This window comes from Tamandua tetradactyla, chromosome 5 (assembly GCF_023851605.1).
Source record: "Tamandua tetradactyla isolate mTamTet1 chromosome 5, mTamTet1.pri, whole genome shotgun sequence".
NCBI classification, from domain to species: Eukaryota; Metazoa; Chordata; class Mammalia; order Pilosa; family Myrmecophagidae; genus Tamandua; species Tamandua tetradactyla.
Genome location: NC_135331.1, coordinates 95,485,090 through 95,509,509, shown reverse-complemented (window position 1 = coordinate 95,509,509; position 24,420 = coordinate 95,485,090). Strand labels below are relative to the sequence as shown.

Below are 24,420 nucleotides of genomic sequence, written 5' to 3'. Positions count from 1 at the left end.
AATTTGCAGATGTCACTGGGCACATTCCCAGTAGGTGACAGAGGTGCTCTGGACCCATCTGCCTTTCTTGAGTCAAGGTATCTGTCTCTGCATGCCTTAGTCTGGACATTTTTCTGGTCTTAGAACTGTAAACATGTAACTTAATAAATTCTCTTTTTAAAAGCCGTTCCATTCCTGGTATGTTGCATTCTAGCAGCTTTAACAAATAAAACACCACACTGCCCTTTGACTGGTGGAAAGCAGCAGCCTCTCTTCTCTACTCACTGGTTCTTCTCCTGCAGCATTTAAATTTGCTCAGATCACTTCTACTTATTATTTTTAAATCTCTCTCTTAACTTTACACTCTCCCTCTAGCCATCATTCTACGGTTCTTTTCTTCGCTATCCTCTGTATTTACAGTGTCACCTTCTGCTCTAGTTCAGCTTCATTCTTCCTGCACTGCCCACAGCTCCAGCCTTCTAGGGTCTCATGTTCCCAGATTTTGCATGTTCTACTCTTCTGCCTGGATTTTCCTTCCCCATATATTTTTTTCCGGGCATCTCTTCACTTATCAATTAGTGCTCAGTGATGACATCTGGGAAGCCTTCCCTGATCCTGCAGTCTTGGTTATGTGCCATTCTTATGTACTACCACATTATTTTGTGTAGAATTTGTATAACAGTGTTTATCAATATTTGTTGTAATTACCTGTCTGTGTTCAAATGTTGGTACTCTTAGGAATTGACTTATTTGTATCTGTTTCCATATCTGGTGCCTAGCAGTGCTTGGTATATTGTAGTTACTCAGTAAAACATGCTATATAAATTATGTTAAGTATATTAATTTATGATTTTTTAATATCTCCTATATGCTAGCTACCATCTATTGAGCACTTCGTATTCCAGCTGCTGAAACAAATACCATATAGCGTGTTGGCTTAAGTAATGAGAATTTGTTGGCTCAGAGTTTTAAGATTAGGTTAAGTTCCAAATTTGAAGCATCAGCAAGGCAATGCTTTCTCCCGAAAGACTTAGTGTTCTGTGGCTGGCTGCTCATGACCCTTGGGGTTCCTTGGCTTTTCTGTCATATGGCAATATTCGTGGTGACATCTTTTCCTTTCATTTGGGTTCTGTTGACTTCCAGCTTATGACTGCTCCCTGAGGCTTTTCTTCTTTTGCATCTAATTTCTTTTGCTTATGAGGACCTCAGCCATAGTGGATTAAGGCCCACCTTAATTCAGTTTCAGCACACCTTAACAAGTAACACCTTCAAAGGTCCTGTTTACAAAGGACCACACCCACAGGACCAGGTCTTAGGACCTGAACATGCCTCCTATGGGGGAGATGATTGAATCTGCATCAACTCATATTGTTTAATCCCATAATCACCACTATACCATATTAGATACCATTATTTTCCCCTTTACAGATGAGGAAACTAAATCTTAGAGAAATTACGTGAATAAACCAAAACTGAATTGCTCTTTTCTGATCTTATTCCCAAACTGGTATTTCACACTTACTCTAACTTGGGTGGTGGGGAGGGACTTCTTTCATTTACGCTGTAAAAATTTGAAAGTATGAAATACAGTTATACAGGTATATTTATCTTGTAAATTGGCAGTATTACCAGTTATCTCTGATGTTGGTAAGTAACATTTTTTTTTGATCTAACATTTATAATTTTGCTTGCCCTCTGATGAAAATAGAGAACCAGCAATTCATTCCATTTGATAATTAGAAGAGATCAAAATGATTAAAATCCTCAGTGCCACAACTCCCAGTTCCCAACTCTCTTTCCCCACCAGAGAACTCTTAAACCAGTATTTCAAACATCCTCCCTAGAAAATCAGCTCATATAAAGAAAATTGGTTAGTTCGACTTACCCTCCTCCTTTCCTTTCTCCTGCTCCCTGTTAATGAGCAGTGATAAGGCCTAATGACTGGTACAAGAGAGAGGAGAGAACCGAGCAAAGAGCCTGAGTAATCCGCATACTGAATTATCAGCCCCTGTGTAACTGATTTTTTTTTTTTGCTTCCTTCTTTTCACAGTTCAGCATTTTAAAGTTATTGAGGGATGCATTGTTTGTCCAGGCACTGAGATGAGCCATGTTTTTAGTTTCTGCCATGATAATTTTGATTAAACTATATGGGCTAGCAGTCCTGTAATTCTGACAGGGATTCCAGAAAGGAAGCTTGGAGAACTCTGAATAACACAGTTCCCTTTTCCACTGAGCGTCAAACACAGAATGACCTTTTAATGCCCTTGTCTGTTAGAGTGTACATGATATAGGGTGAAGAGTGCCCTTACGGCAAGAGTGGCCCTGGAAGATAAGGAAGGTGCTGAGAGGAGTATGAATGTAGCCCAGTTTGTCATAAGCTCTGAACAGGAAATGACTACTGGTGGCATGAAGTGACCAACTGTCCTGGTTTGCCCAAGACTGGGAGGTTTCATGGTATGTGCTAAATCTGTGACAGTCTGGGCAAACATAGATGGTCAGTCACCCCATGTGTTTAACTTAACTCTCCTTAGCGTAACAAGAAGTTCACAATCAGTTGAAATCATTTCCTATTATCTTTAAATCTTGTTGTCCTCATTGAATTGTCCAGGAAAACAAACAAACCAAAAACCTGAGTTTCCTTGGAATAAGCAGTAAAATTGAATGGACTCTTGCTTTCTACTCCACCTGTGTCTTGCTCTCCACTTGTCTGATTTAGAACCTTTGGCCAGCCTGCTCCCTGTGCCTATGAGGTATTCTTTGTTGCTCCTCTCTCTCTTATTTTGTTGCTGCTATTGCTGCAATAACTCCGAGGATTAAAGAGGATGTACAGTATGTACTTTCTCCTACTTTGGCACTCGCTTTCCAGGGCTCTGCTTAGATGCAGCTGGCTGAGCTGGGGCTTTAGGAAGCCTCCAAGGTACCACAGCTGAATCTATCAGGTCTGGCACAGCAGCTGTAATCTGAACCAACTGGGTTGTACCGGCAGCAGCAAAAGAAGAGTGCAGTGTGAATGTACAGGAAGAACACCAGACAAGGCTGTCCCTGCTCCAGAGGGTCTGAATCACCTCATCTGCTTGTGGAGCATGCTGATTTTCTGTAGTGAGTGGGAAGGGAAGGAGATGGTATTTTGCCACAGATATCAAGATAAACAGAGCAACCAATGCTGTCTGTGCAGCTGTTTCAGTGTGACATGAGCTGAATTATCTTATTTTTACTTAGTGGGAACTAATGTCCACCCCCCTTTCTTTTGGAGAGGGAAGAGGGACTGTGGCTAACAAAATCACTAGATGATTTCAATCTTTCTACAGAATGATGATAATTTATGTACTTGTCTGGACACATCTCTGTTTGGATATTTAATCAATGAAAAACCATTTCAGAAGATGAAATAGCTACATAATCTGAGACAACAATGTGAAGACTAGGTTGAAGGAATGGGACAAGGAGGGGGGTGGAGGAGCAGCAACAAGGTGAAAGTATTATTTCAAGACCTGAAGGAATAAAGAGTTGTAGTCCTTAGGCTGAGATAGAGAAGGAAATGAAACAAAAAGATTGTCTCCTATATTTTTGTCCCAAGCCAGACTGTTTTAGAGGTTGTCTCCTTGTAGCCATAGTAGCTTGGAAGACCCAAGGTCTCGGATTTAGTGACTAAGTCCAGCAAAGATCTCTGCTTAATCCTTTATCCTTTCAGGAATAACCACAGGGATGGACAGACTTTTGTGAAAAATTGTTAAGATTTCAAGTTAAAGATGGCAAATTGAACATACATTCATTCTCACTACATTCAGAACAAAACCACACTAAAATGACAGTAAAGGGATTTTCTTTTAGGCACAAACTCATAAGGATAAAGAAAATGAGAGAGGAGGCAAAATTTTGGGAGAGGTAGCTCCCAAATGCACATGAATGTCTAGTAATGATTTAGTATGCCCAAGGAAACTGAATTCTAAGTTACAGAATCCTCAAAGGATTAGGAATTATAGGCACCAGGCACCTCTGAAGCTGTGATGATTGAGGTGGGAAGGAAGGGGCTAAAATGAGGACTGATTAATTGTGTGTTCATGATAAAATTAAGCGCTTTAGATTCCTTCTCCCGCTTCAGTCTACTTAGGTTGCTTCTCTCCCACTCTGATGGAAAACTGGAAGTTTTTTCTCTGGTGGTGGTAAAACAAAGGGTCTCTAAACTGGGAGATTCCATGCACAGTTGAAGAAGGTAAAACCACAGCAGAATTACATGCTCATATGCTGAGATCCTACCTCTCAGTACTCAAGTTTCCCTCCAACAGCAACACACAAGTACCCATGCCCTGTTTTGCCATTAGATTCTAGAATTCTGGCAGACAAACACATATTCTTCGTGCATGGAAATAGAAAATTTTCCTAGGTGATCTAACCAGCCCAAGAGAAAAGAGCTAAAGGTTATAAAAGTGAGGTTTCCGGAGAGTTGACCCGTTCAAGTAACCCTAAAGTGAAATTAGAAATCTCTTAACTCCTTTATATGTTCAAAGTTTCCAGTCTTATCTTTCTAGTTTCTTTCCCAGTAAACTTCTTGAAAATTAGTTTCTCTGGAAATTAACATTAAACTAAAGACCAACACAGGAGAGAAAAACTACAGAGGGAGATAAAAATTTTTTTAAAAATCATTGCTATTTTCATAGAGGTTAGAGCAAATATGGCAGTCCTAGACTGAGAAGATGATATAAAAAGGAATAATCAGTGAACAAAAAGAACAATTGCAAATTCAAACTATTAAATTTATAGAAAATTTAGAAAGTAAGACTCAGTAGAAAGCGTATACGATGAAGTTAAGTAACTCTCCCAAAAGGTGTAACAAAATGACAACAAGATGGCATATAGTTACAGATCAAGATAAGGATATCCAATATTTGAAACTAAAGTTTCATAAAGAAAATCCAAGGGAATAAATCAATAACAATAAGTCAAGAAAATTTACCAAAACTTAAGTACATGGATTTTCAGATAGAAAGAGATTTTTGGAGTATGCAACTCAGTGGAATAAAGTAGACACACACCAAGGCATATCATCTTTTTAGAATACCAGGAATGTAGAGAAAATCTACATGCTTCCATATCATAATAAGGTAAAAATAAATTAAAAAACAGATCACATACTAGGTCAAGTGTCATAATGGCTTCAGACTCCTCAATAGCAGAACAGAAAGCTAAACAACAGTAGAGTAGTGCCTTCAAAGTACTGAAAAAAAGAATTTCTAAATTAAAAATTTATTCCTAGCCAAACTACCAATCAAATATGGAGGTAGATTAAAGATATGTTCTAAGAGACAAGGTCTTAAGAAATTTACCTCCCAGATTCCTTTCTTCAGGAAACTGTTGGGAGATATACTCACCAAAGTGAGAGTAAAACAGGAAAGAAGATAGTATAAGATTATGGATATAGATGATTTAGCGCAGGAGAGAAATAAAGGGAATACCTAAAATGATAGTGAAGGAAGATCCTCAGCCTTAGAGGGCAACCAGACTTAACTGAAGCCAGTCAGATAGCCTGGGAAAACTTTTGCAAAAAGAAAAATTTGCCTGACTTGATGTGTCTGAATGTCTCAAGAGGAACTTTATTATCAATTAATGGAGAGTTGGAAGGTGAATAATGTTGAGCTCCTACAAAACTAAGTAAAACAAAAGACTATTTTTAGCTTTAGAAAAAACAAATTTAAAAAATATAGTTTTTTTTTTAAATTATATTTAAATATAACAGGGGGCAGTGCAACAGTGGCTCAGTGGCAGAATTCTTCCCTACCATGCTGGAGACCCGGGTTCGATTCCCAGTAAAAAAAAAAAAAAAATGTACAGGAAAGTAAGGTACTCTGTGGCTTAGTTGTGAGTAATGTTTACATAATAGTAACATAAATACTGTGTATTGATCCAACCAGAGTTACAGTGCAATCTAAATTTAGGGGATGGGATGGATGCATGTAAGGAGAGGAGAAAGCTAAATCCTTGTCTTCCTCATAGGTAGTAGATTGGTAGATAAGGCCTAAAACTGATATATTAAGAAGTGCATTAGAAGCATTAATTTTAAATGTGAGAAAAATCCTAAAATAATGAACTAAAAGAGTTGAAAATGGCAGCCTCTGGCGAGGGGAGTAAATGAAGCATGGGTGGGTGGGGGGGTGGCACACTGCTTTTCATATAAACCTTATAGATTATTTGGCTTTTAAAACAATATGAATATGTAACTTTGATAATTTTCACAAATGTAAAAAAAAGGCGAAATAGTTAAGCTACTGTTGTTTCATTTTAATGGAAGAAAATGAAACAACATTTCATTTGTGACTATTTGTAATATAAAGAAATAAAGTAATATAAGGAAATCTTCTCTTACAAAGTACACATTTTACTTTATGTCCATTCCACTCATAAATTTTTCTTTTCTGGAATTTCTGAAACAAGGGTAAAGATTGACATTCTCTTTCTGATCACTGGCCTAGCACTAATGCTGTACCAGTAATGTTTAGGTCATGAGTGGTTGAGCTCTCAAGAAGCTTTGGGGAGGAAAATAAATTAGAACAACAAAAATAAACCTTGCCTAACTATTCCAATTCCCAACAGTTTACTGCAAATCCACCAGAAATATGGATTGCAGACAGGCTTCAAAATTGAACTTCAGCAGTGCATAGGCTCTTAACCCATAAAGTTTGGATATAGGGAAATGTCTTTTAAAGTGATTGGGCAAAATACCCCTAAAGATGGAAGAATGTCAAAGGAGAAGGTAGAGTTATAACAGAGAAGATAGGATTTAACAAATGAATATGACTGCTAAATCATTATATTGATATTTCTTTTGGTCTTTAGTGTCTTGGAGCAGCTAGAAGGAAAAACCTAAAATTGTGGAACTGGAGGCCAAACTGTGAAATCTGTCCTGTAACTAATTGTGGGTGTGCTTTGAAATTTATTGCTTTTTTTGTATATATGTTATTTTTCACAATAAAAAAATAAAGTGATTGAGCAAGCTGTTAGGTTTAAACCTGTCCCATGTCTGCCCAGGCCCTACTATAAGCTGTAGACTCTGGATTCCACTAAATAATGTCACTTGGAGATCTTGCTGTTTTTTCTGTTGTATCAATTCTAACACATTGACAGAGTTTAGCAGCAAAATCTCTTATACCAGTAGTGCTATTAGCCATCCTTCATAAGCTATTTGGAAACTGGAGAATAGGCTTCTACTGTGCAATCAGCCATACGTCCCAGCTTTAACTGTCTTTGAGATAGCACATCATACATATCCATAACAGATTTGGGATCCAGGACAAAAATGCTTGTCTTCTCTCTCCTTTGTATTTGTTTGTATTTCCTGTGCTGTGGGTAGTAAGTGTTATTCTTCAGTTTCTATAGCATTATAATTATTTACTTCAGCCAACCTTGCATAGTTACACTGATGCTTGCTTTGCATGCTAAGTAAATCTCTGAATCTTTTTTTTTTGAGGGGAGTGAAGGTGGGGAGATCCATTCTCTAGGTAGGTCCAGAATTTCCCAAGGGGAAAAAGAGGTTTCATGAAATTTTCTATGAGCATTGAAGCAGTCTGAGGATAGTAGGGAAACATAGATTTCTTTACATAGTTTACAAATAACATAAAGGCTTTGCAGGCCATAAGGTCTTCCCAGGTTTGGAATTTGAACCTTTATTACTAATTATTTAATTGACTGTATGCAAGCTATAAGTTTTCCATTAAAGGAAATAATACATGCAAGTTGCTCATATTGTACCAGTAGTTATTTGGGTTTGTTCATGTTAAACCTATTGTTGTTTTGTTTGTTTAGGTTATACAGTTTCTAAATTACTTTCAGGACTGACTATTCCAGAGATGATAGAGAAAAAGTGCACAGATGCTTATGTCAAAATTGTTGAATACCTGCCCCACTGGGGTCTGGGGCGATGGGAATTGGGTTCCTAGGTCATTTATGAGTGCCCCCTCTGATGATTTGCGGTTGCCTAGAATAAAACTTGTTACTAGCTGAATAATATTCAACACATTATTCAAAAACACAACAAGTAAAAGCACATTTTATTTATCCATTCATTGTTTGATGGATCCTTGAGTTGTCTCCATCTTTTGGCAAATTGTGAATAATGCCACTATGAACATCAGTATGCAAATATCTGTTTGAGTCCTTGGTTTCACTTCTTTGCCTATATACCTAGGACTGGGATTGCTGGGTCATATGGTAGTTCTATACTTTGCTTTCTGGGGAACTGCCAATCTGTCTTCCACAGTGGCTGTACCATTTTACATTGACAATGACAATGAATGAGTGTTTCTATTTCTCCACGTGCTCTCCAACAGTTGCATTTTCTGTTTCTTTTAACAGCAGCCATTCTAATGGGTGTGAAATGGTATCTCATTGTGGTTTTGATTTGCATTTCCCTGACGGCTAATGATGTTGAGCACCTTTTCATGTGTTTTATGGCCATTGGGATATCTTCTTTCTAGAAAGTCTTTTACTTTTTTATAAATTGGGTTGTTAGTTTGTTGAAGAATTTTAAAATATATACTGCATATTAATACTTTATTGGCTATGTGGTTTCCTAATAATTTCTCCTATTGTGTAAGTTGTCTTTTTACTTAAATGGTAAAGTCCTTTAAGGAACAAAGTTTTTAATTTTGATGAGGTCCCATTTATCTATTTTTTTCTTTTATTGCTTGTACTTTAAAAGACTGAGAAACCATTGCCTAACACAAGGTCCTGAAGATTCTTCCCTACTTTATCTCTTAGGAGTTTAATAGTTTTAGCTGTTATATTTAGGTCTTTGATCCATTTTGAGTTGGATTTTTGTATACAGTATGAAGTGGGCATTCCCCTCCTTTTTTATTGCAAATGGAAATCCCGTTTCCCCAACACCAATTGTTGAAGACAGTATCCTTTTCTAATTGAGTGGTCTTTGCCACCTTGTGAAAAATCATTTGGTTATAAATGTGAGGGTTGATTTCTGAGCTCTCAATTCTATTCCATTGGTCTGTATGTCTATCTTTGTGCATTCTGTTTGGATTACTGTGGCTTTGTAATACATTTTAAAATCAGAAAGTGTGAGTCCTCCAACTTCATTCTTCTATTTCAAGATGTCTTTAGCTATTCAAGGCCCCTTATCCTTCCATATAAATTTGATGATTGGATTTTCCATTTCTGAAAAGAAGGTTGTTAGAATTTTGATTGGGATGACATTGAATCTGTAAATTACTTTTGGTAATATTGACATCTTAACAATATTTAGTCTTCCAATCTGTGAATATGGAATATCCTTCCATTTATTCAGGGCTCTTTTAATTTCTTTTAGCAATATTTTATAGTTTTTGTGTAGAATTCTTTTACATCCTTGGTTAGATATATTCCTGGATACGTGATTCTTATATTCGGCATCATGAATGGAGTTTTTTTTCTTGATTTCCTCCTCAGATTGCTCATTGCTTGTGTATAGAAACACCACTGAGTTTTAGGTGTTTCTTGTACAATACCACTTTGTTGAATTCATTTATTAGCTCTAGGAGCTTTTTTGTGGATTTTTCAATATTTTATGTACATGGGATTATATCATCTGCAAATAGGAAAAATGTTACTTCTTCTTTTCTAATTTGGATGCCTTTTACTTTTTTTCTTGCCAAATTGTCCTGGCAAGAACTTCCAGTACAATATTGAATGACAGTGGTGATAGTGGGCATCCTTGTCTTGTTCCTGATTTCAGAGGGAACAAGATTTCAGTCTTTTGCCATTAAGTAAGATGTTAGCTTGATTTTCAAATATTATATTGAGGAAGGTTCCTTCTATTCTTAATGTTCTAAGTGTTTTTATCAAGAAAGGATGCTGGATTTTGTCAAATATGTTTTCTGCATCAATTGAGATGATCATGTGAGGTTTTTTTCCTCTTCATTCTGTTAAAGTGGTTTATTACAATAATTGATTTTCTTTTTTTTTCACATAGATGTATGATCATCATTTCTTAGTACATTTGCATCGATTTAGAAAAAGAAATAGTAAGACAACAGAAAAAGAAATAAAATGATAATATAGAGAAAAAAATAAAAATTAAAAATATAAAAAATATATATAAAAAACAAACAAACAAACAAACAATAAAAAATTTTTCTTATGTTGAACAAACCTTTTATACTAGGAATAATTGTCCCTTGTGCATGGTTGTTTAATTCTTTTAATATGCTGTTGGATTTGGTTTGCTGTTTTTTGTTTTTGTTTTTGTTTTTTTGGCATTGCAGGCTCTAGGAATTGAACCCAGGTCTCTGGCATGGCAGGCGAGAACTCTGCCACTGAACCACTGTTGCCCACCCTTGGTTTGCTAGTGTTTTGTTGAGGATTTTTGCATCTATATGTAAAGAGATACTGATCTGTAATCTTCTTTTCTTGTAATATCTTTATCTGACTTTAGTGTCTATATCATTTATCCCGACTCTAATATTTGTTATTTTGTTCCTTCTCCTTGCCTTGGGTTTAGTTTGCTCTTCTTTTTCTAGTTCTTCCACTTTTGAGGTTAGATTGGTGATTTGAGGTCTTTCTTCTTTTTTAATGTAAGTATGTAGACCAATAATTTCCCTTTCCTCACTGCCTTCACTGTATCCCATTGTTCTGGTATGTTTTATTTTAATTTTCATTCACCTCAAGACATTTCTTAATTTTGCTTTTGTTTTCCTCTTTAATCCATGGGTTAAGAGCAGTTTTTTAAGTTACATATTTGTGAATTTTCTATTTCTCCCTCTGTTATTGATTTCTAGCTTTAGTCCATTGTGTTTGGAGAATATGCATTGTATGATTTCAATATTTTTTAATTTATTGAGGCTTGTTTTGTGACCCAACATGTGGTCTATCTTGGAGAATAGTTCATGTGCACTAAAGAAGAATATGTATTGTTTTTGTGTAAAGGTTTATCAATAAAAATATTTTTAAAAAAAGAATGTATATTTTGTTTCTCTTGGTACAGTGTTCTATACCTAGTTAGGTCTAGTTGGTTTGGTGTATTATTCAAGCCCTGTACTTCCTTATTGATCACCTGACTTGATGTTCTATACGTTATTGAGAATGGCATGTTAAAGTTTCCTACCATTAAAGTAGAATCATCAGTTTCTCTGTTCAAATCTGTCAAAATTTGCTTCATATATTTTTAGAGGGGTCTGCTATTGGGTACATATATATTTATCATTGTCACATCTTCCTATTGAATTGTTCCCTTTATCAGTATATAATAATCATCTTTGTTCCTGTATTGGTTGTTAAGCTGCAGGAATACAATATAGCAGAAATGGAAGGGCTTTTAAAAGGGGAATTTAATAAGTTACAAGTTTATAGTTCGAAAGCCATGAAAATGTTCAAATTAAGGCACCAACAAGAGGGTTACCTTCACTCAAGAAAGGCTGATACTGTCCGGAACACCTTTGTCAGCTGGGAAGGCATGTGGCGGTATCTGCTGATCATTGTCCCTGGTTCCATTGCTTCCAGCTTCTGATGCCAATGTTTTCCTCTGTAAGCGTCTGTGGATGTTGACTTAGCTGCTTCAGAACAAAACTCTAGGTTTCAACTCTTAGCTTAGCATCTGCCAGGGCTGGAGATTTCTTCTCTTCAGATTCTGGCTATTTCTATGAGTCCTTGCTTAGCACCTGGGCTATTCCTGTCTTGATCTCCAAACATTTCTCTTGGCTCTCACTGTCAGCATTCTAAGCATCTGTGTTTCTTCAAAATGTTTCGCCTTTTAAAGGACCCCAGTAAACTAATCAAGACCCACCTCAAATGGGTACATCTCTATCTACTCAAAAATCACACCAAAAGATCACACTCACAATTGGGCAGGCCACATCTCAGTGAGGATAATCTAATCAAAAGTTTCTACCCTACAATATTGAGTCAACATTAAAATAAATGGCTGCCCCTACCAGATTGGATCAGGATTAAAACATGGCTTTTCTGCAATACATAATACTTTCAAACTGACACAGTCCCTCATAACTGTTTTTGATTTAAAGTCTGTTTTATCTGATATCAGTATAGTCTCCCCAACTCTCTTTTGATTACTACTTGCAGATAGCATATAATTGGGTCATGCTTTTTTTGTCCATTCTGCCAGTCTCTTCCTTTTGATTGGAGAACTTAATCCATTTACATTTATTCACTACTATTAATACCATACTTTCTTCCACCATTTTGCTATTCAGCCTTTACAAGTCTTATATCTTTTCTGTCCCTCAACTTTCACTAAAGCCTATGTTATATTTATTTGCTTTCTTATACCATGTTGAGTGCTTTGTCATTTCTATTTGGAGATGTTTTCCACATCTTTTCCTTGTGGTTATCACGGGGTTAAAATTTAACATCCTAAAATTATATTTGGTGTGATGCCAACTTAACTTCAATAGCAAGCACATAAACTTTTCCTATACCCCTTCCCCTCCCCCCCACTGTTTTTTTGGTACTTGTTACTACTTATATGTTTGTATATTGTGTGTCCCAAAACCTAGATTTATTATTGCTTTTTATGCATTTGCATCTTAGCACCTGTGGGAAGTAAGTAGTGGAGCTACATAGCAAACAATACGATACAATAATACTTGTATTTATAATTACCCGAATGTTTACCTTTAACACAGGTCTTTCTTTCTGCTTGTTTTGAACCACTTACACACACTCATTTTTCATTATATATCTTCCACCTCTTATTATTTCTATATGTAATCCTTTCAAAATTAGAATCTGAAGAAAAGCAGAGCTAAAAAGTGAACTAAATCATAAAGTAAATAAGACCTTTCTGTGAACTCAAATTATTTCCTCTTTCTAGATACTAAGGAGCCCATTTACTTAGATTTTTGCCTGTATCTTACTCAGTATCTATAAGCAGGTGTACTTAATATATACTATGCTGTATCTACGTTTTAGAAAGAGCTGGTTGTATCTTCCTGTTTGACTCTTCTCTTATTCTTGCAGGTAGAGATTTTATAACTGTTTATACTCCAGTTTAGCAAGTTTATCCATAAAGTTCTGTGTTAAGTAAATCAGCTACCAGCCAGTGGATGAGTATTTGATTTTTTATTCATTGTCTGCTTTGAAGTAAATGTAGCTCATAGGGAAGATTTTCATATTGCTAAATTCAGTGTTTTAAAGTTATACTACCATACATGAATAGGTAGTGAGTTCTTATGTAACTTCTCACTACTCCTGCTGATGAGGAGACTGAGCATGAGACAAATTAAGGAACTTGCCCCCAATTTTATATCTAATGTTTTGTGAAGATCTGACTAGACCCAGGTCTTTCTTTTGACTCCGTTCTGTCAAGGGCCATATAGTTCAATGCATTTAGTCTTGCCTTCCTTGAGCTTTAACCTTCTCTGGATCAAGGTTTAGGTCTTGTGTTTCTAGTACGTTTCTTACAGTGCTTAGTGCCATTTCCTGTCCCTAGTAGGCATTTGGTAAATCTTGATTAGTAGTTGATTAACTCATTATACCAACTAGGGCTATTGACTGGTTAATGTGCAACCAGGAAGTTCAAATGAATTAATTATATTTTAACACATTATTTTTTATTGACTTACGTAAATATTATATATAATTCCTTTGTTATCTCATTGTCAAATCTAATTTCATTAGTTGAAGGTGTATTATTATAGCAGGTTTTAGCTCATATTTTGAAAAAGAACAATATCCTACTGTTCAAAATTCACTTTTCCCTCAAATAAAAAACAGCACAAATGTTTATGTCTAATGTTGGAATGACTTTCTCTGTATTCTGTTTTGGATAGCACTGGGTTATTATGCATTAGTAATTATTTACCAATCTTTTGCCCTCCACAAACTTGATTCTCTGAAATACAGAATGAGTTTTTTCATTTGCCCCTCAGGTTGAATACTGTAGGTGCTGGAACGTGATTGCTTCCTCTGCAGGGCTATTCAGACAGCACTGGGGCAGTTCTTTGAGACAGTAGCCACTACGTAGGCTAACTCTGTACACAGAGTGTTTAACCTTTTAATAATTCCTCATCTCCCAAGTAAGCAAGTACTGCTGGCTCCCTTTTGCTGAAGTCAGTAGAGGAGAATCTATAGCACTACAGATCAGCCAGAGGGAAGGTTTTTTAAGAGTAACACATTTTTTTCTGTTGCAACATGCTTTTTCTAGAAGCTTTTTGTCATTCTGGCAGTAAACTGTTTTCTGCTTACTACCTTAGCCACAAGACCTGAAGTCACTCCCACCTCTAGTCTGTGATTTGATTATAAGTGTTAACATTGTAGCAGAACTAGAAGAAAATATACCAGAGAAGCCTGCCGACACTACCTACTTCTTGGGTTAGAAAATTATTTATGTACATTCTTAATATCCCCTGGAAGGGAAAGGGCAAATAGGATATCTTGGAATTAGTGAACTCAAACCCCAGGTGACCCCATGTCTCTAGTGATTGCTGTAGCTAAAGTTCTTGTTAGGTGAATGCCTCTGGCCACAATGACGACTAGTATTTCTCCTCAGATTTCTCTCTGGCCATGTCTCAGGAAGAGCCAAAATATTGAGAATCTCTGCTCATGCATCAGTCTTAGGCTAACAATAATTTTCAAAGTTCTTTATTTCACTCAAGAATATAAAGGTCAATTTGAGAATGAAATTTCATTTGCCAAAGAATATAATTCTGATGGATTTGACTTTAGTTGAGCCCTCGAGCATTCATTTAAATATTTCTTACTAGTTGATTTTATCTCTTAGTGAAATCTGTTTAGTACAAAGTTAGGTGGTCACATAACTGGAGGCAAAGGTTAAGAATTACCTGAGCGGGCGCGCCACGGTGGCTCAGCAGGTAAGAATGCTTGCCTGCCATGCCCGAGGACCCGGGTTCGATTTCCGGTGCCTGCCCATGTAAAAAAAAAAAAAAAAAAAAGAATTACCTGAGCCATAAGTAAGCTAGTATTTCACCAGGGTTAAAGACTAGGGAGGACTGGGGGTTAAAGTGTGAAAGTTGCTGTTTTCTTTTAAATTTTCTATAATCTGTTAAAGAAGTATTATCTGTGACTTAGAAATAATATATGGTAGTATCCTGACAAGAAATGGTGGCAAGATAGGTTAAGAATAGGGATTTGTACCTTCCCAGAACAATCAGGAAATGCGGTGAACTCTCCAAAGCATACTTTCTCTGGGTCATAGCACAGTAATGTCATCAGTGTGTAGAGAGGAACACGGCTGAAAAATTTAACAGATATCCTATTTTTGCTATTTTTCTTAATAAATTAAAATTCCAAAGTTCCAGGGTTTGCATAAAAATGAAACTCTGGCAGGTGTGGCCCTGACCACTCTCCCTGGACTTCACTTTCTCCTCCTTGCTATTTATGATGCCTCTGTCAAGGAAGAAAGCTTGGGAAGGGGGATGAAGGGCAAAGATACAGGCAAAATATTCTCTGGCTACCTCATACAGAGCTGAGGCAGGTCAAAAACATTTTATAATATTTTATAAATACTAGAGGTTTAAGTACTAGGAAATATCATAAACAGGAAATACCATAGAAGCAGGTAATTTATGTTCAGAATATGGATTACTGGGTCCTCTGAAGTCTGTCAAAAAGTTCAAACAAACAAACAAAAAATTCCCCAAATTGTCACAGCTAATAAGAGATGGGGCTGGGCTACACACTGGTTCCGTTGGACTGTAAAACCCACGTCCTTCCTTAATTCTACAGTGCCTTTCAATTTTAGAGTGCTATCTTGGAGAGCTTAGGTTTTATTAAAGAAGACAGTCTGTTTTTGCCTACAGTTTTATATGGTTCTTAGAAACTTCTGAATTGTAACATCCTATTCTGAACAGTGTTTGGAATCCAGTCTTTGTCAGCAACTAGAAGACAGCTAACATTGGGAAGGGAGGAGAATGGTGAAACAGACTGCTCCTAGGGCTCATGTGGACTCATGCGGACAGTATTCATCCTCATTAGAGATGGCCAATCTGTTGCTTACCTGTCTTCCTCAGCACTGTTACGTTTTAATTATCTTCCAACTACCTGAGCTACTGTTGAGGACCTCAGAGAGAACAGAGAATATCTGTTATATTTTTCAGCAGTGTCCTATCTACACACTGATGAAATCACTAGTTGGTACTGTCCTTATTATCAGGTTAAATCAGAGTCTATGCATTTGAGAGATGATGCTGAAAAGAAAAAATAAAATAAAATCTTAGGCTTTACTTCTTATTCAAAATCTCCTGTGACAGAAACAATGTGATATCTACTTCTGTACAGGTGTTATGACCAAGAACCAAGATTGCTTTGTTTTGCAGGAAGAAGTAGACAGAGAGAGTAGACTCTCCTCTGTGTCCATCCCTTGGGTTATCAATAGCTTGGGTAATAATTACTTCTCTCTGCCTCTGTTATGCTCCATTTTGAGCCCCATCAAGAAAATATGCTTATAATCAGCAAACTTACCTATGCTGCCTCCCTCCTTCCAGGCAGTGCTCATGGATCAGGACATTCCTTCCCCTGGGCTGGACAAGGCCTCTGAATTCTTAATATGGAGCTCCAGGCTGCTGCCAGTCATTCAGGTTGAAGCCTATTTGCCATCTCAAATCTAGCTCTTTAGTATAAGAAAGAGTCCAGGCTATTTTCATCTTCTTGCTTGAGAAAAAGGAGCTTCTTTCTTTTGACTTTGCTGCCATTTTTTTTCCCAATATGTATTTGAGTAAGGACTTAATGCAATTTTTGTAAATTATGCTGTAATTTTGTGGAGACTTAAAAAGTACTATAGAGCCGAAACAAATAGACTCATTTTGAGCATTACGTATAACAGGCTATTCAAGAAGTGTGTGATATACAGTGTGAATTGCTTATTTGACCTCATGGTTATGCAGCACAGATAACATTATCTTCATTTATGTAGAACTTCTTTATCTGGAGGTACTGCTCACTACTTTTCCAATCATATGTATTTTCTTGTTTGTTATCACAAACATTAGCATAAAGGCTTTAACATTCCCGTATTCCAGTACAACTTATTTTCAGTTGCTTAGAATTTGGGGGTTGAGGTCTTTTTTGTGCACATTTTCTTCCATTCCTGATATTTTTATCAGGGTAAAATTTGGGATATTACCATTATCTTAACTTGGAAAGCCTGGCTCCATATTGTGTTTAAAAAAGGAAGCCAAGAAGGAAAGAGGAAGGGAAGTTTGGATCATTAATGCATCATTTTAGGTCAGCTGGACTATTAAACCTGAAGAACAGAAGACAGGGAAAGGCCGTATTAGTCACTCCTTGGTCCTTCTACCCTGCACAACAGTCTGGGAGCTGTCTCTCCTTTGGTAGACATTCAACCTAGAAAACAAAATGATCTGATCAAATTCCACCAAACCACATTCCCTCCATTCCCTCCAAGGTTGCAGACAGCAGCATTTTGGCTGTTATTGCCACATGCGGTTGAATATGCTATGCTGGTTGAGTTCCTGTGGGTTTAAGGAAATTGACAAAATTAGATTCCGGCCAAGGTGCCAGGTTTAACACACCCTTTCCCTTCCAGAAAGCACCAGAGAGATTGTCACTACCATAGTAAAGTAAAACACACAATCTGTTCCTCCCAGATCTTTAAGAACTTATTTTAAAGGAATACCAATGCCCAACCCCAGTAAAATCAGCATCTTGTCTTTGCCTTGAGGGCTCAAAAGAAGAGATGGGGACGACCTCCTGCCGAACCAGAGGGCTCTGGTGAGTCCGGCAGTTTTCTGGTCTCTCCACACAGGATAGTGAGTATAAGCACACTGAAAAACCAGTCCAGGAGATTGCATTAATATCGGCTATGAAGATAAGTGATCAGCTCATGTCAAGGAGCAGATGGCTAAATGAGGTACACAGGGAATGCCATGAGATTCAGGCTTGAAAAAGCAAAAGAGAAAGCAGCCCATAGTATAAAACCCCCCAATATAGTCTTCTTAATGTGAATTTTCAAAATCACCATTTACATTGTACAGTTAACTTGAAGTGATGAGAAATGTAAGGAAATTACCAAATTAGTGAATAGCAATTAACTCAGAAGTAGAATTATGTCATCTAAGTCAAAGGTTGTTTTACACAGTAGAGGGAGGATATTACTAAAACCTTGCCAAGTCTGTCATCTCCTAATTGAAATCTGTTCATTTAATATGCCCCATCCTTCAGTGTGTATAGTTCATAATTTGGGAGAGTGCTATTAATTAAGCTAGTTATTTTTCCTGGTTCTTCCTTTAAATTCCAGTAAGATGGTGTTTGGCACATTTACCGTGGAATTGTGTAATACTCAGAAGAGCGAGTTTGTCTGTTCATTAACCTGTGAACTGTCAGGTCCCTTTGGAGAATGAATGGAACAAGTCGCTCTAAGATTAATGCTTATTGTTCGGAGGTGAAGTCTCCAGAGAGATAAAAAGGGTAAAAAGGCCAAGATGCTCAAGAACTGCCCAGTGAGACTCTGCACTATGTGCAGATGCCAGATCTGTGTGGCCAGGAGGGAAGCTGCAGAGCAGGCTGGGTTATCTCCACAGATCACTTCCTCTGGCCAGGAGAAGTCTTCCCAGCAGTGGGTGGCTGGCGTAAGTATGTAGGGTTAACTTCCTAACAAGGATTTAGGAATAGTACCAAAGTAAAATAAGCGGTGGAGTGTTGTTCAGTAATTTCTGAAGATTTTTTTTAAAAACAGGAAAACAATATTGATTTCATGCATTCAAAGATGAGATCTTGCTTTGAGTTGAAAAGCATTTAATTTTGTATGTGTCTGTATACATGTATATAGGCACATTACTAATCACAAGGTGAGGGTAAAAAATATTTGTTATTCTCCAACATAAATGTCTCATGGACATATAGTGATAATGACATTCAGGGGCTGAAACGTGCCAGGTTTTATTTTCTTATCTAAGTTCTACTTAATTCTCTGGGAAGTAGCCTCTCCCTAATTTTGCTATAATTCTTCTAGACTCAGTTGGAGCTATCCCTCAGGAACAAGTCAGAGTCTGAAATCAAGTTGAAAGTTTCTTTTTGTCCATGCCTTGGGTACACTATAGGTTTATATGGTATATTTTATTCTGTTATCCTTCGATTGGTTGTGATGAAAGTTCATTTTCTTCATTAAATTTTCTTTTCTTTTCACTCAGGTATATTCGAATAGTTGGGACTCACAACACAGTGAACAAGATTTTTCACATTGTGGCTTTTGAATGTATGTTTACGAACAAAACCTTCACTCTTGAGAAGGGGCTGATAGGTAAGTATTGCAATTATATTTTTGTATATGTGCTTACTGTTTTATCTTCAAACATTTTGTTATTCTATCAACTCATCTTAATTCATCTCATAACCAGCTGTGACTAAGGGCTGTGGTTGATTTGAATGCCTTAGGCTGAGTGACATAGGGGATGATTTATATTTTCAGACAGTCAAAATAATAATTCCAGTAAGCTTAAAACAATACAAGCATTTTACTAGTAGTTAGGAATTGAAAATATTTTAGAGATTCATTCAGTTTTTTTCCATGGGGAATTTTGTGGTTGTTGCACAAAGCCTTTTCTTTCAAAGTTTTTTCTATATTTAATGGTAGGTTAAGATCAGGGAGGAAATCTGTTTGAAATTGATCCAATGCTCATACTTTCCAAGGCTATGCTGTTATTTTGGCCTTTGATTTGATATGAATGATTTGCTCAGTTGTGAGTTATCTTCTTTTCGTGTATTCGTTAGTCTGTATTTTCTCTGTTGAGCCAGATTCACCTCAAGAAAGGGAGTGAATGTAATTTGATTAAGACCAGAATGACTGAATTTTCATTGCAGAAGTTTAAATATGGAGAAATTTAAATATTAAACACAATTTAAATATTGCCTGAGAAACGTTGCCTAACGCTTTGAAAGACTATTCTTGATTTTGATTTATTTGTTTGTGGCGGTGAGTTTCTGGTTTGTTTTTTTTGTAATGTTTAGCCTGGGTATTGTGTACCACCCATCCCTTTACATTCTAGACGTCATCAGTGGCTTTTCTCACCCAGACTCCTCATTCCTCTTCCCTTTTTCCCAGGTCCTAGGCTTTTCCCCACCTCCTCCAAAGATCATAGACTAAACAAATCCTTGAATCTGTGCCTTTACTGCAGCTTCCTTTGTTAGGGAATCCAGATATTCAGCTATGGGGGATAGGATGTTTCCTTCAGGTGGAACCTAAAATAAAATTGTGTCCCTACAAAGGGACTTCTTTCTCCTCTGCTTAAGTCCTGTTCATGTGGGACACATAACATATGACACCTAAAGTGTGGTAGTGACGACAATGGGAAGATGAATGTAACTTGCAATTGCTTCTAAATTCTTTGAATGGTTAGAAACCTAAATTTCCTAATACCTACTCAGTTCTGAACTTTATACTTTACTTAGGGGAATTTAGGAAAGTGATATTAATAAAGTATGAAGAGTAGAGAAATTGATCTGATATTTAAAACAGAGCTTTTAAAACTCAACTAAAATACATACTTTGGTTTAAATTTTTGTTATGGATGTAATTTTTAATATTAAATATAAATGTTAATAATTTTTTGACTTTTAAGTTATTTGAAAGTTAAGAGTACTGAAGCATTACCTGATACTGTCAAATTTTTAAATTCTGTATAGGGTTGTGGGATGAAAGGGTATAGGGAAAGCATGCCTTTTTAGTCTGCTGCCCAGGTTCTTCTGTAACCTTAGGCCTTGATGTGTAATATAATTTTGTAGCTGGTAGAGTACTCACTGAGAATGATCTCAGAAACTAACCACCTTCATATTCATAACGATTGTAACATTTGGCTGCTCATTTCATCCCTGGGCACTGCCTTCTGGAACATACTGCATAGGAGGCGCCATCTACTTAAATCAGTTCCCCCTCCTCACTGAAGGAAGAACAAGCTTGTGAAAACTAATTATCAAAGAATCTCACCTATCTTGCATGAAAGGCCATTACAGGAATGAAACTCAGGATCATTTACAATGAGAGATGTTGTTGTTGGTCTGCATGTTTTGCCCAAAATGAACTAGACAGCATTATCAAAAGCATAATAGTCTAGGACATGTTAGGAAATGAAAGAAGATTTTAGAGATGCAAGAAGTGTTTTTGGTGTCTGGTCAAACACTTTTCCTCCAACCTCTTTTCTGTAATGCTCACAATTTTTACTATAAAGAGCACTACATCATCACCCTGTCATCATCCCTCACCCTAATAGGAACAGTGGTAAAGGAGTTGGTATGTGTGGGCACTTGCCAGCAGATGACCTGCAGTGGGATCTCTTTCTGGCCCTCCTCGAGACCATCTTCACAGCTCAGAACTCCCCCATGCTGGGCAGATAGATAGGGAGGTGGTGTGAGTCGTGAGGGAGCACAGGGGGATTTCATTGTCCTATGTCTGACATTGCATTCTGCTCAGCTTAAGGGGAATTTGAAAGCCTGGGCTCACCCACAAAGCTATAGCAGTGGCCAGCTTTCCACGTTGATCATCTTAGGTGCTTTATAGCTGCACACAGACCTTCAGCCAGGCTATAGAAACTACCCCAAAAAGAAGTGGGAACCTAGTTCCCATTCCTTCCTATATCCTTTGAAATATGCACTCCTTGCTTGAGAACCACTGATATAAACCCCAGATTTTCATGAAAACTAAAACACTATCATCATGAATAAATAGTAGAGTATCAAGCCTACTTTTCTGTTTTTACAGATTCAGAACTTATTTCTTTCACAGTTCCTGCTCTTCCTTTCACAGTTCAGGTTACTCTAATATTATTTTCCTTATAGGCTTTAAAAATTATTTGAAAATCTGTGTATTTTTTTAATTGGAGAAGTTGTGGGCTTAAAGAACAGTCATTCATCAAATATAGGATTCCCATATTCCACCCTATTATTAACACTTTGCATTGATGTGGTACATTTGTTACAACTGATGAAAAAAGTTTTAACAAAAATTTATAACAAATAGTATAATTTATAATTGTTCTTTTAACCACAGTCCATGGTTTAATTTAAGATTTGCTGTTCTGGTGTGCAGTTCCATGGATTTTTTTTTAAAAAAAACTTTATTCTAGTACCATACCTACAACCCTAACATTTCCCCTTTTAACCATATTGAAATATGTAATTCCATGCTGTTAATTATGTTCACAATGTTGTGTTACCATTATCTCCATCTATTACCAAAACTTTTCCTTCATTCCAAATAGAAACTCTGTACATTTTAAGAGTTATATCTCTCTCTTTGTGCCAGTACCTTGCTATTTTGATTACTGTGGCTTTGTAATAAGTTTATAAGATTGAAAACTATAGTCCTCTGACTTTGTTCTTCTGTATCAAGATGACTTTGGCTATTCAGGGCCCTTTACCCTTCCATATAAATTTAATGATTGGCTTTTCCATTTCTGAAAAGAAGATTGCTTGAATTTTGATTGGGATTGCTTTGGATCTGTAAATCACTTTGGTAGAATTGACGTCTTAACAATATTTAGTCTTCCAATCCATAAATATGAAAAATCCTCCCATTTATTTAGCTCTTTGGCTTCTTTTAGCTATGGCTTGTCATTAGCCCTTTACATCTGTGCCGGTTTGAAAGTATTATATACCTCAGAAAAGCCATGTTTAATCCTGATCAAATCTTGTCGTGGCACTCGTTTCTCTTAATTCTGATAAAATGCTGTTGGGTGGAAAATTTTGATCAAATTATCTCCATAGACATGTGACACACCCAGTTGTGGGTGTGGCCTTTTGATTAAATGGAGATGATCCCACCCATACAGAGTGGGTCTTGATTACTTTACTGGGAGAAAACGCTTTGGAGAGAGCCAAAGCTGACAGAGAGAGAGCCAACAGAAACTTCAGTGTGACGCTGACAGGTGGAGAACAGAGACACTGATTGTTGCAGATTCTTGGAGCTCAGCAGAAATTGCCATGAGGTGTTAAGCAAGCCAGAACCTGAAGAGAGCCAAGGGAAGCCAAGAGATGAAAGCCAGCCCTAGAGAAGCAAAGTGAGGAACCCCCATAAGAACAAGAAAGCAAGGGAGCCCAGGAGCAAGGGACCAGCAGATGCCAGCCTTGTGACTTCCCAGATGACTCAGAAGTGTTTCTGATGCATTGGCCTTCTTTGAATTAAGGTGTCTTTCCCTAGATACCTTAGTTTAGATGTTTTTATTGGCTTAGAACTGTAAACTTGTAACTAATTAAATCCCCCTTTTTAAAAGCCATTCTGTTTTTGCTTTCTGGCAGCTTACAAGCTAATATATCATCTTTGGTTAGATTTAGTCCTAGATATTTGATTCTTTTAGTTCTATTGTATATGGATTTTCCCCCTGAATTTCTTCTTCAGATTGTTTATTATTAGTGTATAGAAACACTACTGATTTTTGGTTGTTGATCTTGTGCCCCACCACTTTGTTGAATTCATTTATTAGCTCTGGGAGCTCTGTCATGGATTTTTCAAGATTTTCTGTATATGGGATCATGTCATTTGCAAATAGGGAATTTTACTTCTTCCATTTCCATTTGGATGTCATTTATTTCTTTCTCTTGCCTAATTGCTCTGGCTAGAACAGTACAATGCTGAATAATGATGGTAACAGTGGTCATCTTGTCTAATTCCTAATCTTAGAGAAATCTTAGAAATCTTATTCTCACCATTGGATGTAATGTTAGTTGTGAGTTTTTCATATACACCTTTTATAATATTGGGGAAGTTTTCTTCTTGTTCCTATCTTTTGAAGTGTTTTTATCAAGAAGGGGTGCTGTATTTTGTCAAATGCCTTTTCTGCATCAATTGAGATTATCATGTGCTTTTTTCCCCTTCATGATGTTAATGTGGTGTATACATTAATTGATTTTCTTAGTTGAACTACTGCTGCGTAGCTGAGATAAAACCTACTTGATCGTGGTGTATAAATCTTTTAATGTACAGGTGGATTCAATTGGCAAGTGTTTTCTTGAAGATTTTTGCATTTATATTTGTAAGTTATTGGGCTGTAATTTTCTTTTCTTGTAGTTTTTTTTATCTGGCTTTGCTAAGAGGGTGGTGTTTTCTTCATAGAATGAGTTAGGTAGTGTTTCCTCCTCTTCATTTTTTTGAAAGAGGTTGAATAGGATTGGTATTATTGTTCTTGGAATGACTGGTACAATTGGTAGAATGATTGGTGAAGCCATCTGGCCCTGGGCTTTTGTGGGGAGGTTTTGGATAACCTCAATCTCTTTACTTGTAATTGGTCTGTTGAGATCTTAATCAGTGTAGATTGCTTGTGAGTTTCTAGGAATTTGTCCTTTTATTTAGGTGGTCTAATTTGTTGGCATATAGTAGTTTATAGTATCCTCTAATGATCCTTTTTATTTCTATTCGGGGTCGGTAGTATTGACCCCCACTCTCATTTCTGATTTTCTTTATTTGCATCTTCTCTCTTTTTTTCTTTGTCAGTCTAGCTAAGGGTTTGTTAATTTTATTGATCCTTTCGAAGAACCACC

At 36.7% G+C, this 24,420-nt stretch overlaps 1 protein-coding gene across 4 annotated transcripts in view; it reads left to right on the top strand.

The window, feature by feature from the left end:
* BTBD9 (BTB domain containing 9) overlaps window positions 1-24,420 on the top strand; it is a 540,815-nt gene that overhangs the window by 346,771 nt on the left and 169,624 nt on the right. For all 4 annotated transcript variants that reach the window (XM_077161674.1, XM_077161670.1, XM_077161671.1 and 1 more), the window contains one exon: window positions 19,083-19,192. In XM_077161674.1, the coding sequence (XP_077017789.1) occupies window positions 19,083-19,192 (110 nt within the window). The remainder of the gene's footprint in view (window positions 1-19,082; window positions 19,193-24,420) is intronic.